The sequence below is a fragment of the Osmerus eperlanus genome, chromosome 22 (genome assembly GCF_963692335.1).
Source record: "Osmerus eperlanus chromosome 22, fOsmEpe2.1, whole genome shotgun sequence".
Classification (NCBI taxonomy): Eukaryota; Metazoa; Chordata; class Actinopteri; order Osmeriformes; family Osmeridae; genus Osmerus; species Osmerus eperlanus.
The window spans coordinates 12,257,774-12,275,686 of NC_085039.1; the positions used below are offsets into that span (position 1 = coordinate 12,257,774).

The 17,913-nt window shown below is 40.4% G+C and overlaps 2 protein-coding genes and 1 pseudogene across 5 annotated transcripts; 1 reads left to right on the forward strand and 2 right to left on the reverse strand.

Moving 5' to 3' along the window:
• Positions 1–1,088: 1,088 nt before the first annotated feature.
• LOC134009031 (zinc finger protein 135-like) lies at positions 1,089–6,579 on the reverse strand. 4 transcript variants are annotated; one of them, XM_062448687.1, is made up of 3 exons: positions 6,334–6,579; positions 4,775–5,086; positions 1,089–4,234 (listed from the first exon to the last, which is right to left on the reverse strand). In XM_062448687.1, the coding sequence occupies exons 1-3, from the start codon at positions 6,512–6,514 to the stop codon at positions 1,401–1,403; spliced, it is 3,327 nt and encodes a 1,108-aa protein (XP_062304671.1). In that variant the 5' UTR covers positions 6,515–6,579; the 3' UTR covers positions 1,089–1,400. The 4 variants fall into 4 exon arrangements, with proteins under 4 accessions (XP_062304671.1, XP_062304670.1, XP_062304673.1 ...); XM_062448686.1 differs by having other exon boundaries at positions 4,775–5,089; XM_062448689.1 differs by lacking the exon at positions 4,775–5,086 and having other exon boundaries at positions 1,089–4,231.
• A 2,962-nt stretch (positions 6,580–9,541) lies between these two features.
• LOC134009239 (U2 spliceosomal RNA) lies at positions 9,542–9,615 on the forward strand (annotated as a pseudogene).
• Positions 9,616–12,419: 2,804 nt separating this feature from the next.
• On the reverse strand, positions 12,420–13,903 carry LOC134009089 (zinc finger protein 774-like). Its single transcript, XM_062448778.1, is given in 2 exon segments — positions 12,420–12,546; positions 12,548–13,903. Coding segments are annotated over 2 exon segments (690 nt in total). The 5' UTR covers positions 13,216–13,903; the 3' UTR covers positions 12,420–12,524.
• Between the last annotated feature and the right edge of the window lie 4,010 nt (positions 13,904–17,913).

Consider the following 17,913-nt stretch of genomic DNA (forward strand, 5'->3'; position numbering starts at 1 on the left):
TAAATGTAAATGTAAGTACTTGATGAGGACTCTATCGTCCTCTTATCTGCTCTGCCTTACTGTTTTAGGCTTCTCTGTTCTCATCCACAATATTTTCTATTAAAAAAATCACATCATTATCTCATTTATATTCACTGTGTATGTGGAAAAAGTTTTAAAAGGTTGAAAAATATTTTTGAAAAAGGTTTTGAAAAAAGTTTTAAAAGGTTGAAAAATTATTTCAGAAAAAAACGTTTAGAAAGTTTAAAACAATATTTTCTATTAAAAAAATCATATCATTGTTGAGTTTTTACATTTAGTCATTTAGCAGACGCTCTTATCCAGAGCAACTTACAGTAAATACAGGGACATTCCCCCGAGGCAAGTAGGGTGAAGTGCCTTGCCCAAAGACACAACATAATTTGGCACGGCCAGGAATCGAACTGGAAACCTTCAGATTACTAGCCCGATTCCCTCACCGCTCAGCCACCTGACTCCCGAGTACTTGATGAGGACTCTACTCTATTGTTCTGTTCCAGAATTCTGTTCTCCTTTCCTTGAACTTCTTTTGGAAAAAAAAACTTTTGAAAAGTTGACTAGATATTTTCCAGAAACAATTTGAAAATAAAGTTTGCATCATTGATGAGTACTTGATGAGGACCCGACTATATGCTACTGTACTCTGCTCGTTTACCCCAGATTTAGCCTTTCTGTTCTCATCTCCCCACCCCTCCTCTCTGTGAAAAAAACATTTAGAAAGGTTGAAAACTTATTTGTACATGAGTATTGGTACTTCTACTCGAGTGAAGGATGTGTGTACTTTCACCATCTCTGGGTACAAGTTACCTTTGTTACTGAGCCGGGAAACCACTGAGTAGGAGATGTCCCCAACTCTACACACAGTTGCAGACAAAATGGCTGACTTCCGCAAGAGGGAGCTCCAAATAAGACGAGGAATCACGTGACTTGAGCTGCGGAAGTAAAACATTTTTTTCTTGTAAGTAAGTATGGCCGATTTGATCTTTCCTTGAACTTGTGAAGGGAATTCCTAATTAATATGAATTGGGTAGAGTGAATATATTGACTCGAGTCTTGAAATCATGTTCACAAGTTTATTTGCAACCCAAACTAGCGCAAAGACCTTAAACTAAAGTTGTAGCTTGTTTCCCAAATCCATGCTTTTTCCACATGACTTGAAACCAGGAGTGAAGTGTCCCCAACTCTAAACATCTTGAAGCTTTTATAAAGTCTGAATAACTTCTGACAGAGTTTCTGCTCTTGTGTCATCTTCTTGTTCGAAATGAGATTACACTTGTGATTACAGAGTTTGATAAATTGTTGACACCGTTAAGGTTCTCTCCTGTGTGAATCCTCATATGCTTACCCAATTGCGACCTTAATAAAAATATTTTATGATATTCCTAACACTGATATGGGTTCTCTCCTGTGTGTGTCCTCAAGTGTTGAACCAAATTAACCTTGGAAATGAAGCGTTTGGTACATTCCTGACATTGATACGGTCTCACTCCTGTATGTGTTCTCATATGCGCAACCAAACTATCTTTTCGGCGGAAAGTGTTGTTACATTCTTGACACTGAAATGGTTTCTCTCCTGTGTGTGTCCTTATGTGTTCAACCAGACCACCCTTGTGAGCAAAACGTTTGCTACAATGTGGACACTGATAAGGTTTTTCTCCTGTGTGTGTCCTCATGTGTGCAACCAGACCACCCTTTTGAGTAAATAGTTTGCTACAATGTGGACACTGATAAGGTTTTTCTCCTGTGTGTGTCCTCATGTGAGCAAGGAAACGAGATTTCCTGCTAAATGTTTTGTTACATTCTAAACACTGATAAGGTTTCTCTCCAGTGTGCGTCCTCATGTGAGCAAGGAAATGAGATTTCCAACGAAAAGTTTTGTTACATTCTAGACACTGAGGTTTCTCTCCAGTGTGACTTCTCTGTGGAGTACCTTCATTGGGCAGAGTCATGTTATTCTTCTTTCTTTTTTTGCTTGATTTGAATGTTTCTAGCAAAGGCATCACTCCATGTTCCTCCAAACTCTGAGCTGCAGGACAGTCTGGAGCTACAACAGAGAGGGGCTGAGAGTTACTGCCTGGTTCTGATGCTGCATAGTTATGTTCTTCAGGATCTACTTTGATTTGCTCCTCAGTTGTGTTGGTGGGTAGAGAGTCTCCTTCTCTGTTGTCCACTTGGACAGCTTGGTCAAGATGTGAACATTCAACTGAGCCCTCTTGATCCGAATCATGTTTCACACTGGGAGAAGTGAATATAGGGTCTGTAGTTTGAGACTGCAGTCCTTGGAGCTGATCTTCCTCCTGACTGGTCCACATCTTCTGTTCCTCTCCCGTGTGTGTCCTCATGTGTTCAACCAAATTGTACTTTAAGCAAAATCTTTGGTTACATTCCTGACACTGATATGATTTTCCTACATAGTGACTCCTCAAGTGTGTAACCAGCTTATACCTGGAAATGAAGCGTTTGCTACATTCCTGACATTGATACGGTTTCACTACTGTGTGTGTACTCATGTGCACTACCAAAGTATCTTTGCGGCTGAAGGTGTTGTTACATTCTTCACACTGAAAAGGTTTCTCTCCCGTGTGTGTCCTCATGTGTAAAACCAGTTTACACTCATGAAAAAATCGCTTGCTACAATGTGGACACTGATAAGGTTTTTCTCCTGTGTGTCTCTTCATGTGTAAAACCAAACTACTCTTTTGAACAAAACGTTTGCCACAATGTGGACATTGATAAGGTTTCTCTCCTGTGTGTATTGTCATATGAATAAGCAAAGTACCTTTCATAGAAAAGCTCTTCTTGCATTCTAGACACTGATAAGGTTTCTCTCCAGTGTGCGTCCTCATGTGAGCAAGGAAATGAGATTTCCAACGAAAAGTTTTGTTACATTCTAGACACTGATAAGGTTTCTCTCCTGCGTGACTTCCCTGCGGCATACCTTCCATGGGCAGAGTCATGTTCTTTCTTTTTCTGCTTGATTTGACTGTTTCTAGGAAAGGCATCATTCCTCCATGTTCCTCCTCCTCCTCCAAACTCTGAGCTGCAGCACAGTCTGGAGCTACAACAGAGAGGGGCTGAGAGTCACTGCCTGGTTCTGGTGCTGCATAGTCTTGTTCATCAGGCTCTGCTTTGATTTGCTCCTCAGTTGTGTTGGTGGGTAGAGAGTCTCCTTCTCTGTTGTCCACTTGGACAGCTTGGTCAAGATGTGAACATTCAACTGAGCCCTCTTGATCTGAATCATGTTTCACACTGAGAGAAGTTAATATGGGGTCTGTAGTTTGAGACTGCAGTCCTTGGAGCTGATCTCCCTCCTGACTGGTACACATCTCCTGTTGCTCTCCTGTGTGTGTCCTCATGTGATCAACCAAATTGTACTTCCAACGAAATCTTTGGTTACATTCATGACACTGAAAATGTTTTTCTACCGTGTGTGTCCTCATGTGTGCAACCAAACTACCCCTTTGAGCAAATAGTTTGCTACAATGTGGACACTGATAAGGTTTTTCTCCTGTGTGTGTCCTCATATGAATAACCAAAGAAGCTTTATGCCTAAAAGCATTGTTACATTCTAGACACTGATAAGGTTTCGCTCCTGTGTGAGTCCTCATATGAATAACCAAAGACGCTTTAAGACTAAAAGCATTGTTACATTCTAGACACTGATAAGGTTTCTCTCCAGTGTGCGTCCTCATGTGAACAACTAAACGAGATTTCCTATTAAATGTTTTGTTACATTCTTGACACTGATAAGGTTTCTCTCCTGCATGACTTCCCTGTGGCGTACCTTCCGTGGGCAGAGTCATGTTCTTTCTGCTTGATTTGACTGTTTCTAGCAAAGGCATCACTCCGCCATGTTCCTCCTCCTCCAAACTCTGAGCTGCAGGACAGTCTGGAGCTACAACAGAGAGGGACTGAGAATCACTGCCTGGTTGTGGTGCTGCATAGTTATGTTCTTCAGGATCTACTTTGATTTGCTCCTCAGTTGTGTTGGTGTGTAGAGAGTCTCCTTCTCTGTTGTCCACTTGGACAGCTTGGTCAAGATGTGAACATTCAACAGAGCCCTCTTGATCCGAGTCATGTTTCACACTGAGAGAAGTGAATATGGAGTCTGTAGTTTCAGACTGCAGTCCTTGGAGCTGCTCTTCCTCCTGACTGGTCCACAGCTCCTGTTCCTCTTTAATCTGTGGGGGCTCCGGGAGAGAGAGCTGCTGCACTTCTGGGAGACAGAAGAGAAAGGTAAATTATTGTAATCTTCATTCATTCGTTACTCAACTCGCTCAACAAAACATGTATGTTTGGTAGAAAAACATGACCAATTAATTAAAACAAAACCAGACTTACCATGCTACACAACATAGACACAAATACTTTATACTAGTTGAGAGCTCGACCTTTAATGTTGTACAGGTGACAGGAGAGGCGATAAAACAGATGCAGCCTTTCGTAAAGGACAGTCTGGTTGATAGACCACATTCTATTAGTTGTATTATTTTATGGAATGTGCTGAAGTATGGAGAACTGACATCTAAAACCCTCTGAAGAGAAACATGCTCCTGACAATCCCTCCACCATCACTCCATAGGATGACTAACGTTGTCAACAAGGAAGAATGTAGACTAAAATTATAATGAAATCATGAGATCATGTCATGATGCAACAGCACCAACCACACCTTTCCAATTTAGCTTCCCCCCTCCTACATGACATAGCGATTCTACACACAGCAGATTATACCATGAATGTATGAATATCAAACCTGTTCGGTGTAGCTTGATCTCAGGTTGAGCAACAATGTCAAACAGCCGTTGTATCCGCTTCCTCTCCTCCTCAGAACGAGAGATTTCTTCTTGGTACTCAGCAAATGTTATTTCAATGGCCCCGAAAATCTCTGAAGCTGCTGTTGTTAATCTCTCACTGAGAAATGCTCTGATATGCAAGTTGGAGTCCCTGGTGAATATGGAGTCTGTAGTTTCAGACTGCAGTCCTTGGAGCTGCTCTTCCTCCTTACTGGTCCACAGCTCCTGTTCCTCTTTAATCTGTGGGGGCTCCAGGAGAGAGACCTGCTGCACTTCTGGGAACAGAAGAGCAGTGTTTCCCACTAATTACCTAAACGTTGGTGACCCACAAAAGTCTAATTTGTCCCCCCCCCTAGTGTCATAGTGAACCGAAAATACTTGTATGCTCATAATAACATAGCTAACTAAGATAAGAAAGTAGCAACAATTGAATGTTGAGCTGAAACCCACAATTGCGAACTAACTGACGGAAACCGTCACGGACCGTAACCTAGCAACAAGCAAACTTGCAAACCTCTTGCACACTGGGCGCAGGAGGAACAGAAGATACATTTATTAAATGATGGCAACGGTAAGAGTGCTTGTAAATGTATCGCGGAGGGTCATGGTATATTGTTTTTCCATCCCATTTTGCAATCGGCAAAGCAAATATAAGTAAGAGATGTAGCCTAGGTGTCAGATATATTTTTATTTTCAGTTACCAGATCTGTAAAAAATATATAGGCTTTTATTTTTAAGTTATCAAAGTAACAGACAACTATTAGCAGTCCTATTTCCAAATGTTGACCAAATAGTCATCTGACAACTATAACACTAATGATAGCATAGCCTTTAGCCCAGGGGTCACCAACACGGTGCCCGCAGGCACCAGGTCGCCCAAAAGGACCAGTCGCCCGTTCTGAAAATAGCACAACTCACCCATGAGCTGCGTCTAAAATTGTATTTTATTCTGTTGCTATTCTTTTTAACAAAAATATATTTGTAAAAATGTAGTGAGTAGTAACTGGGGAGGAGGGGGCAGCGTTTCAGAAATCAGGTTAAATCATTGTTGAGTTATTGTGAGAAATCATTAACATGATCAGTGTCTTCACATAGATGAGTATCATTAATCATTAATAATAATATACTGTATTTCTTCGAATAAACGCTGCAGCATTTTTAAAATAAAGTTACATTGCTGATTTGCACAACAGTCCGGAATTTCTCTGGCTCCGCCTCAGTCAACTAGCGAAAATTGACTACTGTTTTCGAAAGTGAATGTACTAATAATATCAGCGTACATCATATTTTACATTAAATCTCACAATTGTGTTTTTATCAAAATGTTAAATGAGGAAAAAGTTCAGTTTTTCAGCGGTTGATGCTTGGAACTCTGTTGAGAGCAGAACGTTTGTCCTCCCTACCAACACTGGGACGGAAAGGTACACAAAAGCGATCACTGTTCTAGTTAGGCTACTTCATATCAGAGCGAACGATTCTAGACAAAGCAGGTTATAACATTCAAGTATAGATAACGAACCTGCAATATTGGGTTGAGTAACAACGTTCAACAGCCGTTGTAGCCGCTTCCTCTCCTCCTCAGAACGAGAGATTTCTTTTTTGTACTCAATAAGCGTTTTTTCAACCACTCCGAAAATCTTTAAAGTTGCTTTTGATAATATCTCACTGATAAATTCTCTAAACACATACAGTTTCGCCATTTTGGCGGTGGAAAACTGATCATTTACACAACAACGTTAGCTATTAGCTCCTGATACTCCTCGCCCCGAAATGGAGGAATACCGTGGTCCCGGTTCTTGGGACACCACCGGATAAAAAAATCAGGAACTGACGTACTCGAATGAAGAGAGTTCGTGCAACTTCGGCTCTTTATCAGGAAATGACGTACCCGAATGAAGAGAGTTCGTGTAACTTCGGGAAATGACAGACGAAACACAGCAAAATGGCTGTAAGAAGCAGATCCGACTCACGTGACTTGAGCTGCGAAAGTGGGTTTTGGAGTTTTTTACTCCGTGACGTGCACTGAAAAAACGATTGTAGTTCCGTAGTGATAAGATAAGACTTTATTCATATAGCACATTTCATACCAGAATTGCTGCTCAAGGTGCTTTACATAAAATCAATAAAAACAATAATACAAGTGATAAAAGTAATAATTAAAATAGCAAATCTATAAAAACAATAATATAACTAATAAACGTAGTAAAACCCTTCTGAGATAAAATTACTTAAATGCTTTGGTAAAAAGGTAGGTTTTAAGCTGTCTTTTAAAAATGTCTAGCGTGTTTGCTTCCCTAATATTTATGGGTAATTGGTTCCATAGTTTTGGGGCATTTATTTCTTATGACTGCTTCTGGTGACCTCTAATAGGCCTGCATTTGATGATTGCAGTGTTCTAGCTGGTGTGTAGTTTATAAGGGAGTAAGCAATGTAGCTAGGTCCTTGTCCGTGTAGAGGTTTGTATGTGAGGAAAATGACCTCAAAGTCGATTCTAAAGGTAACAGGGAGCCAGTGTAGCTAGGACAGGACTAATGTGTTCTCTCCTTTTAGTTTTGGTTAATAATCTAGCTGCAGAATTTTTTATGAGCTGTTGTCTTTCAGTGGTTTTCTTGGGAAGACCAGTGAAAAGTGCGTTACAGTAGTCCAGCCGGCTGGATATAAAAGCATGAATTAACTTCGCATCATTTTGTTTATGAATGATCGTTTGCTATATTCCTCAGGTGAAAGAAAGCTGTTTTGGTCACTTTATTAATGTGAGAGTTGAAATTCAAATCTGAGTCCAGGATTACACCGAGACTTGTCACCTCTGGTTTAAGCCAGGGGGTTAAGCCTCCTAGATTCTTACTAAGCATCTCTCTTTTGGATTTGGGGCCACATAGTAGGACTTCAGTTTTGTCTTCATTTAATTTAAGAAAGTTATCATTCATCCATTTGTTTATTGCCAACAGGCATTTGGTAATGGAATTGATGGCCGTTGCATCGTTGGGTTCAGTGCAGTGCTCAAAGTGGGTCAAAGTCCAGGGCCTATTTTTACTCCCAGTCCGTCCCTGCCGACCCGCAACATTAAGCCACCCCCCAGCACCCCCCTGATAAAATATGTTCCCGCGGCTATGCATTTATGTTGTTAATAAATAACCAGCAATATCTCAAAATTTGTTTTTTCACTGTAGAAATCTCAAATATCATAATGATTTACCAGTGCAAGAGAGTACTGGCACCTTTTTTCCACTTCAAGCACTGGTTCAGTGGATATATATAGTTGTGTGTCATCCGCATAGCTATGGAAATCTATGTTATGTTCTCTGATTATATCGCCAAGTGGTAACATATAAAGAGAAAAAGGTAATGGACCTAAGCAGATTCCTTGAGCAACCCCCGTAGCCGTTCTCATGTATAGGTCTCATGAGACCTATGGTCTCCTAAACTAACATAAAACTTCCTTCCTGTGATATATGATTTCATCCAGTTCAATACACTATCCGTGAACCCAATAAGCTTTTCCAGTCTATTGATTAGGATGTCGTGATCAATGGTATCAAATGCTGCACTGAGATCTAACAGGATAAGGATAGAGACTTTATTTGCATCAGAGTTTAGTCTGAGGTCGCTAATTATTTTGGTGAGAGCAGTTTCAGTACTGTGATATTTCCTGAAACCTGACTGCGAGACTTCCAGGATGTTATTTTCTTCAAGAAAATAATTTAATTGGACTAATACTATCTTTTCCAGTACTTTACTAATAAATGGAAGGTTTGATATTGGTCCGTAATTTGCAAGTAGACTGTTATCCAATTTGGGTTTCTTTAATAGGGGCTTTACAACAGCTGTTTTGAAGGCATCTGGGAAGATGCCAGTTCTAAGGGATGTGTTTATAATCTCTAGCACCGGACCTGAGACACCATCAAACACTTGCTTAACCCTTGTGTTATCTTCGGGTCATTCTGACCCATAAGTCATTGTGACCCACCGTCGTATTGCGACAACTTTACCGCATACAAAAACAAAGTGAAGCATTTTCTTTTAACCGTGGGCTGTCTCAGACCCCCCACATTGCAAAGGTTAAAAGAAAATTATTTTTATTTGTTTTTGTATTGGGTGAAATTGGGTAAACACAACGATGGTTCGTTATGAACCTTTGGGTCATGTGACCCGAAGGCAGCACAAGGGTTAAAGAATGTTGTGGGTATAGGATCAATATCTGAGGTTGTGGAGTTAGATTCGCTGATTTTGGAAAGTTCACTTAGTGTAATACATGTAAATGTGCTCATGGTTATGTTGCAGAATCTACTGATGTCAGTTTCAACCCCACTATTAATAACACTAGCTCTGATCAAAATTATTTTGTTCTTGAAGAACAAAGCAAGCTCTTCACATTTAACTGCTGAGGATGGAGGTGGAGCAGGGACAGTGTTTAGCAGCTGGTCAATGGTGGAGAAGAGAACTCTGGAATTTCTGGCATTTTCTGTAATAATGTTGGAGAAATATTCTCTCCTTGCTAGACGGATGGCTTTGTTATAGGTGGTTAGTGTATCTTTGTAGATATTGTAGTGGATAGTGATCTTTGTTTTCCTTCATTTTCTCTCTGCTGCACTGCATTTTCTTTTCGTTTCACTAACATTTTTATTTCTATTCTTCTAACACAGATAATAGTGCATCATTGAGGTTCTCTACCATTTCATTCAGCGGCTACAAAGGTCCGGGCGCGGGCGGCGTCCAGTAATGCGGTCATCGCTTCTCTGCCTTTTGGCTAAGATCAAGTGTAGTATCGGTTTCCACGCGGCCCTTGAGCGGTGGAAGTTTTCCTGACCTGTGGATGTTTGTGGTTTTGTTGTGGGTTTTGTTTGTGTTGGTTTCTCCTGTTTTTTTGTTTTCCTTGACCGTTGTGGTCCATGTGGCTATTGAGGCTTGTGTTTAGTCTGTGGTGGTTGTGACTTAATAAATTCATAAACAATCTGTTCTTATCAATTTAATCGCTGTGGGGGGTGTGAGACAGCCCGACGGTTAAAAGAAAATGCTTCACGTTCTTTTTCTATGAGGTAAAGTTGTCGCAAAACGTGGGGGTGGGTCACAATGACTGATGGGTCACAATGACCCGAAGGTAACACAAGGGTTAATATCTGATATGTCCTCAATGCAAGGACAACATATTAAACGGATTGTTGCAACAGGGAGTCGGAAAAGTGGATCGCCCCGGTATCGCAGGGCCTCCGGGAAGGGTGCACTCTTTCTAAGCGTGTCAAAGGGAGTGATTGGGGGAGAGGGGTTTAGGTTAGGGCTTGTTTTTTTTGGGTGAGGGTCGAAAAACCCAAAGAAAGCAGAACAACAATCCTGAAAAAAACGTGGGGGGGAAAGGGGCGAAGCAATGTTGGCCGGTGGCGTTTTCACGCCCTTTTACTTGATTTAACCCTTGTGGACCTTCGGGTCACATGACCCAAAGGTTCACAACGAACCATCGTTGTGTTGCGACAATTTTACCCAATACAAAAACAAATAAAAAGCATTTTCTTTTAACCTTCGCGATGTGGGGGGTCTGAGACAGCCCCAAGGTTAAAAGAAAATGCTTCACTTTATTTTTGTATGTGGTAAAGTTGTCGCAATATGATGGTGGGTCACAATGACTGATGGGTCAGAATGACCCAAAGATAACACAAGGATTAATTATATCCGGTGGTGTCCCAAGAATCAGGACCACGTTATTCTTCCAAGAGGAAGCTCCAAATACGACAAAGAATCACTGAGCTGCGGAAGTTGTATTTATTTTCTCTGTGACATACAAAATAAATAAATGAAGGAATTAAATTGAAAAAGGATAAAGGGCATACATACATACTGAATATTGGTAAATACGTTTATAATTAACTTGAAAATATGTTTATGTGTAATTATATGAACTAATGTTTATGTATTAATAATTATGGCCGATTTGATCCTGCATGTTTGTGATTCAACTTGTCAAGGGAATTCCTAATTAATATGTATTAAGTAGTTAAGTACTTAATTGAATTAAGTAGAGTGAATATATTGACTTGAGACTTAAAATCATGTTCACAAGTTTATTTGCAACCCAAACTTGCCCAAACACCTAAAACTAAAGTTGTAGCTTGTATCCCAAATCCATGCTTTTTCTACATGACTTGAATCCAGGAGAGTGAGGAGTCCCCAACTCTAAACATCTTGAAGCTTTAACCTGTTTACGCTCCTGTTTCGCCCGCGAGACAAAAATGCTGCCTCCCCCTTCCTCAGTTACGACGCACTAAATTCTAAAAAATATATTTTTTAGACGCTACACATGTTATACATCGTTGGAAAGCTACGATTCTTGTGCTTCCATTGAAATAAACCAATTCAAGATCAAGTCGCAATAGCAAGCAAAGTCAACGTCTTTTTCCGGTGAACATTCCTTCAACAATGCCAAAGAAAAAAGTTGTACTCACCCTAAGTTGTTCAAATAGGTCCAGGTGTGCAAATCATGCCATCAAAACTTGATCTGCGTAAGTCCCAAGGGTTCAAAGTATCTAACCATGTAAAGTAATTCGTCCAAATACAATGTTTTACGTTCATGAATAGCCATTATCCTTTGTTTCATTATGCAAGTTAGCCGACGGAAGAAACAACTTGTTCACATAAAAGTGTTATTTTCTCCGATTTATCAACGGAGTATTTACAAAATGAAGGTCTCAAAATGTCCGTTGAACCCTCCCCTTTTGATTGACACCTTGTTCGACCCAATAGGAGCTTCCATGCCCCGTTGACAGCCCTCTAAAGCCAACTAGGTCTGTGCGTCCTGCCCCCCCCCCGCCCCCCCCCCCCACACTCGTTCTAAACAAATTTCTCGAACTGGCTTCGACTGGCTCTGAAATTAGCTCGTTAGCCTTGTAGCTGACAGCTAGCTGAAAATGCCAATACCTCATTTGTATGCGTCTGTGGAGCCTTCAAAATAACAGTCGATTGCGCAATATGGTTGACAGAATCAGTGTTCTTTGTGCGCCAATCCTTGGAATCAGATAAAGCACTCCAATGTGTTCATGCTTCAGTTTTTGTGTTTCAGTATTACTAATTAGGGATTTAGCTATTATATATGATATTTCTAAGTACCAGAGATGGGCCAGAGATAACAATTATGAAAAATAATACCTTTTTATTTGACCTTGACCTTGGTTACAAAGGGTCATTTTGGAGTCTCCAAAAGACCCTTTTAGAAAATTCCTGGATGTACTCTTATAAAAACATGTGTCAAATATGAATATATTGTGGTATTATGTTTGACTTTTGATTTGAATTGGGTAAGGCTTCAACCTGTGGTCCAATTTAGTCTTCCAGATAATACCTACCACCTCTAGGCCTCTTCAGGCCTCTGTTTTCAAAACAAAATCTAGGCGGAAATAGAAATTTTCACTTTCCTTGTGTTCAAGCTTCTATTACTCAACACTAGAAGGACTGACAGGGGTCCTGACAACAGGGGACATAACTTCAGAGTGTCAGCTTTCAAAAGAGATCATTTACATGCATGTACTCCAAATGGTTCAAGAACAGCTTCCAATTTACTTTGGGTATGCTGTTTAGGCGTTTTCAGGCAAATTTAACAGGAACATGAAAAGGTTAATAAAGTCTGAATAACTTCTGACAGAGTTTCTGCTATGGTTGTGTCATCTTCTTGTTCGAAATGAGATTACACTTGTGTTCACAGAGTTCGATAAATTGTTTACACTGTTAAGGTTTCTCTCCTGTGTGTCCGCATGTGTTTAACCAATTGTGAGCTTGAGCAAAATCTTTTATTACAATCCTGACACTGATATGGTTTTTCTCCTGTGTGTGTCCTTATGTGTTCAACCAAATGTAACTTTTGGCAAAATCTTTTGCTACATTCCTGACACTGAAATGGTTTCTCTCCTGTGTGTGTCCTCATGTGTTTAACCAGATTCCCACGTTCAGTAAATGCTTTGTCACATTCCTGACACTGATATGGTTTTTCTCCTGTGTGTGTCCTCATGTGTCTAACCAGATGCCCACTTTGAGTAAATGTTTTGTTACATTCTTGACACTGACATGGTTTCTTTCCTGTGTGAGTCCTCATATGAACAACCAAAGTAGCTTTCTGACTAAAAGCATTGTTACATTCTTGACACTGAAATGGTTTCTCTCTTGTGTGTGTCCTTATGTGTTCAACCAGACCACCCTTTTTAGCGAAACGTTTGCTACAATGTGGACACTGGTAAGGTTTTTCTCCTGTGTGTGTCCTCATGTGTCCAACCAGAGTAGATTTCTTATTAAAAGTGTTGTTACATTCTAGACACTGATGAGGTTTCTCTCCTGTGTGACTGCCCTGTGGCGTACGTTCCATGAGAAGAGCCTTGTTCTTTCTTTTTCTGCTTGATTTGACTGTTTCTAGCAAAGGCATCATTCCTCCATGTTCCTCCTCCTCCAAACTCTGAGCTACAGGACAGTCTGGAGCTACAACAGAGAGGGGCTGAGAGTCACTGCCTGGTTCTGGTGCTGCAGAGTCTTGAGGCTCTGCTTTGATTTGCTCCTCAGTTGTGTTGGTGGGTAGAGAGTCTCCTTCTCTGTCCTCCACTTTAACAATCTGGACAATATGTGAACATTCAGAGGAGCCCTCTTGATCAGAGTCATGTTTCACACTGGGAGAAGTGAATATGGAGTATGTAGTTTCAGACTGCAGTCCTTGGAGGTGCTCTTCCTCCTGACTGGTCCACAGCTGCTGTTCCTCTTTAACCTGTGGGGGCTCTGGGAAAGAGCTGCTGCACTTCTGGGAACAGAAGAGCAGTGTTTCCCATGAAACACCCAAAGGTTGGCAACCCACAAAAGTTAAATTTGTCCCCCCATAGTGTCATAATGAACCAAAAATACTTGTACACTTTTCATAATAACATAGCTAACTAAGATAAGAAAGTAGCAACGATTGAATGTTGAGCTGAAACCCACATTTGCGAACTGACTGACTGGGAAAGCGTCACGAACCGTAGCCTAGCAACAAGCAAGCTTTTTACGCGGGGGACAGGAGAAACGGAGGACACATTTATTGAATTATGGAAACGGTAAGAGTGCTTGTTAAATGTATCGTGTAGGAAGTGCCACAACAGAACTGAAAGTGAACAAAGTCGGGCAAAAAAGTATTTGTATTGGGATGTAGATCTAAGTGTAAGAGTGCTTGTTAAATGTATTGTGTAGGGTTAGCCAACCTTCAGGCTACAGCTGTTTAATGATGGCCCCGCCCTCCTTTCACCCCCCTCACGTATCATCTGTCTCCCCTATGCCGATTTGGAGATGGGAATTGGAGAAATAAAACACACTTGGTGTGTCTCGCGAATTGCCAAGCGTCCATTGGTAGCGCAAGCCTCAAATATTTGCTTTGCCAATTGCAAAATATGATGGAAAAACGATTGTCCACAATATACCCTGAACCTGTAGGAAGTGCCACAACAGAACTGACAGTGAACAAAGTCGGGCAGAAATGGATTTGGATTTTGAAGTAGAGCTAAAAGGTTAGCTAAAATTGCTAGAGCTAGCTAAGAGTTACATGAAGCAGTGGCAAATGTGTAATAGTAGTGTGATTGTTTTGTGTGGTAGAGACAAACAAATTAAAGTTTTTGTAAAGCATGGATCTGCTTTTTGTGATGTTGTCCTAGTGGGTCTTGACAATCGTGCGTTCTTACTATAACATTTTTTAAATCTTCTCACGTGAGCAAGGCATTCATCTGTTTTCAAGTGTGTCATTACACCAACACAGGGATGGAAAGCAACACAAAAGCGATCACTGTTCTGGTTAGGCTACTTCATATCAGACAGAACGATTCTAGACAAAGCAGGTTATAAGCAGGTTATAAATAACGATAATATTGGGTTGAGTAACAACGTCTAACAACTGTTGTAGCCGCTTTCTCTCCTCCTCGGAACGAGAGATTTCTTCTTTGTACTCAATAAGCGTTTTTCAACCACTCCGAAAATCTCTAAAGCTGCCGTTGATAATATCTCACTGATAAATTCTCTAATTACATTTAGTTTAGACATTTTGGCGGTGGAAAACTGGTTCTTTACACAACAAGGTTAGCTATTAGCTCCTGGTTCTCCTAGTCAGAAACACAGCTACAGACTAAATGGCGGACTTCCGGAAGAGGCAGCTCCTAATGTGACGATGAATCACTTGACTTGAGCTGCGGAAGTTGTATTTTTTTTAAATCAGTGACATACAAAAGAAATAAATGAAGGAAATAAATGCAGAAATCATAAAGGGCATACATACATAATGAATATAGGTAAATACGTTTATAATTGACTTGAAAATATGTTTGTGTAAATATATTAACTAATGTTTATGTATTCATAATTATAGCCGATTTGATCCTCCATGTGTTTGTGGTTCAACTTGTCAAGGGAATTCCTAATTAATATTAATTAGGTAGAGTGAATATATTGACTTGAGTCTTCCAATCATGTTCACAAGTTTATTTGCAACCCAAACTTGCCCAAAGACCTAAAACTAAAGTTGTAGCTTGTTTCCCAAATTCATGCTTTTTCCACACTTGAAACCAGAGCCCTCTTCCATAAAGCGAGTTTACTGAATAAGCCAGGATTATGTCAGTTAGTCAGACTAATTTCTAGTTCATTCGGTTCTAAAAAGACAGCTCAATATAGTTCGAACTCAGTTACAATGGCAACTTATGCTTGGAAACTAGCCTGGTCCAGGGCAGGTTAACTGTCAGGCCCGTGTTGTTGCTTAACCAGACGTTCCTGTAATACTGACCCAACGGGAAAACGATGATTTACGACGGACATTCTCATTCTCCCTCAGTTCAATGTGTAGGCTACATTTATAGAAAATCATCTTAAATACATAGGATACAACATTTAGCCTAATGCATTAAACAATGATTTCAGAATGATACAAACCTACAGAGCCTACGTTAAACGTATGGCTATGAGGTAGTTTGTGATTTCAAATGTTTAGGCATCAGGCATATATCTCAATCTACATTATCCCAGTATAATGATCATAGCTACATAATTGTTAACAGTAGCCTACGATGGCAAAACAAACCTAAATCAATACATCTATCCTTCATTTTCCTGACACAAAAACCATGTAAAAAAAGTCAAATTTAATTAATGTGTTTAGAGGGTGTCTGTTTTTTTAATCAATGAAGTAAAGGTCTATAAGAAAGGACCTCAACCTACGTAGCCTATCGTTCACGTCAATCATGGCGTGTAATTTTATTCCGATGAAGTGGTGGATGACGGAACTGCTTAAAGGGAACGTTCTTTCTGGAAAAAGTCATGTGGCCATGTGCATCGCTTTTTGCCGTGGTGGATCAATATGATCCATGTTCTACCTCTCGGGCTGCTTAACCCTCGTGCTGCCTTCGGGTCACATGACCCAAAGGTTCATAACGAACCATTGTTGTGTTTACCCAATTTTACCTAATACAAAAACAAATAAAAATAATTTTCTTTTAACCATTCCAATGTGGGGGGTCTGAGACAGCCCGACAGTTAAAAGAAAATGCTTCACTTTGTTTTTGTATGAGGTAAATTTGTCGCAATACGACGGTGGGTCACAATGACTGATGGGTCAGAATGACCCGAAGATAACACAAGGGTTAATAGGGTGCACGCGCAATTAGCTTGACTACTTAAATCTGACTTGAATTAGTAGGTTTGCGTCAGCTGAAAATGGCCTTTATGGAACCACTTTAGCCCCGCTTGACTTGTTAACCCTCGTGCTGCCTTCGGGTCACATGACCCAAAGGTTCATAACGAACCATCGTTGTGTTTACCCAATTTTACCCAATACAAAAACAAATAAAAATAATTTTCTTTTAACCTTCGCAATGTGGGGGGTCTGAGACAGCCCAACGGTTAAAAGAAAATGCTTCACTTTGTTTTTGTATGCGGTAAAGTTGTCGCAATACGACGGTGGGTCACAATGACTGATGGGTCAGAACGACCCGAAGATAACACAAGGGTTAAGCCAATTCAAGTTTGGGACTTTAAGTCCAGCTTTTTTGAGCGGCCTTTATGGAACAGGCCTCAGGAGAGAGAGGAGTCCCCAACTCTAAACATCTTGAAGCTTTTATAAAGTCTGAAGAACTTCTGACAGTTTCTGTTCTGGTTGTGTCATCTTGTTTGAAATTGAGATTACACTTGTGATCACAAAGTTCGATAAATAGTTGACACCGTTAACCCTTGTGTTCTCCTCGGGTCGTTCTGACCCATCAGTCATTGTGACCCACCGTCGTATTGCGACAACTTTACCGCATACAAAAACAAAGTGAAGCATTTTCTTTTAACCGTCGGGCTGTCTCAGACCCCCCACATTGCGAAGGTTAAAAGAAAAGTATTTTTATTTGGTTTTGTATTGGGTAAAATTGGGTAAACACAATGATGGTTCGTTATGAACCTTTGGGTCATGTGACCCGAAGGCAGCACGAGGGTTAAGGTTTCTCTCCCGTGTGTGTCCTGATGTGTTTAACCAGATTCCCATTTTGAGTAAATGCTTAGTTATATTCCTGACACTGATACGGTTTCTCTCCTGTGTGTGTCCTCATGTGTTTAACCAATTGTGAGCTTGCGCAAAATCTTTTCTTACATTCCTGACATTGATATGGTTTCTCTCCTGTGTGTGTCCTTGTGTTCAACCAAATGAAACTTTTCACAAAAACGTTTGCTACATTGCTGACACTGATATGGTTTTTCTCCTGTGTGTGTCCTGATGTGTTTAACCCTTGTGTTATCTTCGGGTCAGAATGACCCATCAGTCATTGTGACCCACCGTCGTATTGCGACAGATTTACCGCATACAAAGACAAAGTGAAGCATTTTCTTTTAACCGTTGGGCTGTCTCAGACCCCCCACATTGCAAAGGTTAAAAGAAAATTATTTTAATTTGTTTTTGTATTGGGTAAAATTGGGTAAACACAACGATGGTTCGTTATGAACCTTTGGGTCATGTGACCCGAAGGCAGCACGAGGGTTAACCAGATTCCCACTTTGGGTAAATGCTTTATTACATTCCTGACACTGAAATGGTTTCTCCCCTGTGTGTGTTCTCATGTGTTTAACCAATTGTGACCTTAAGAAAAATATT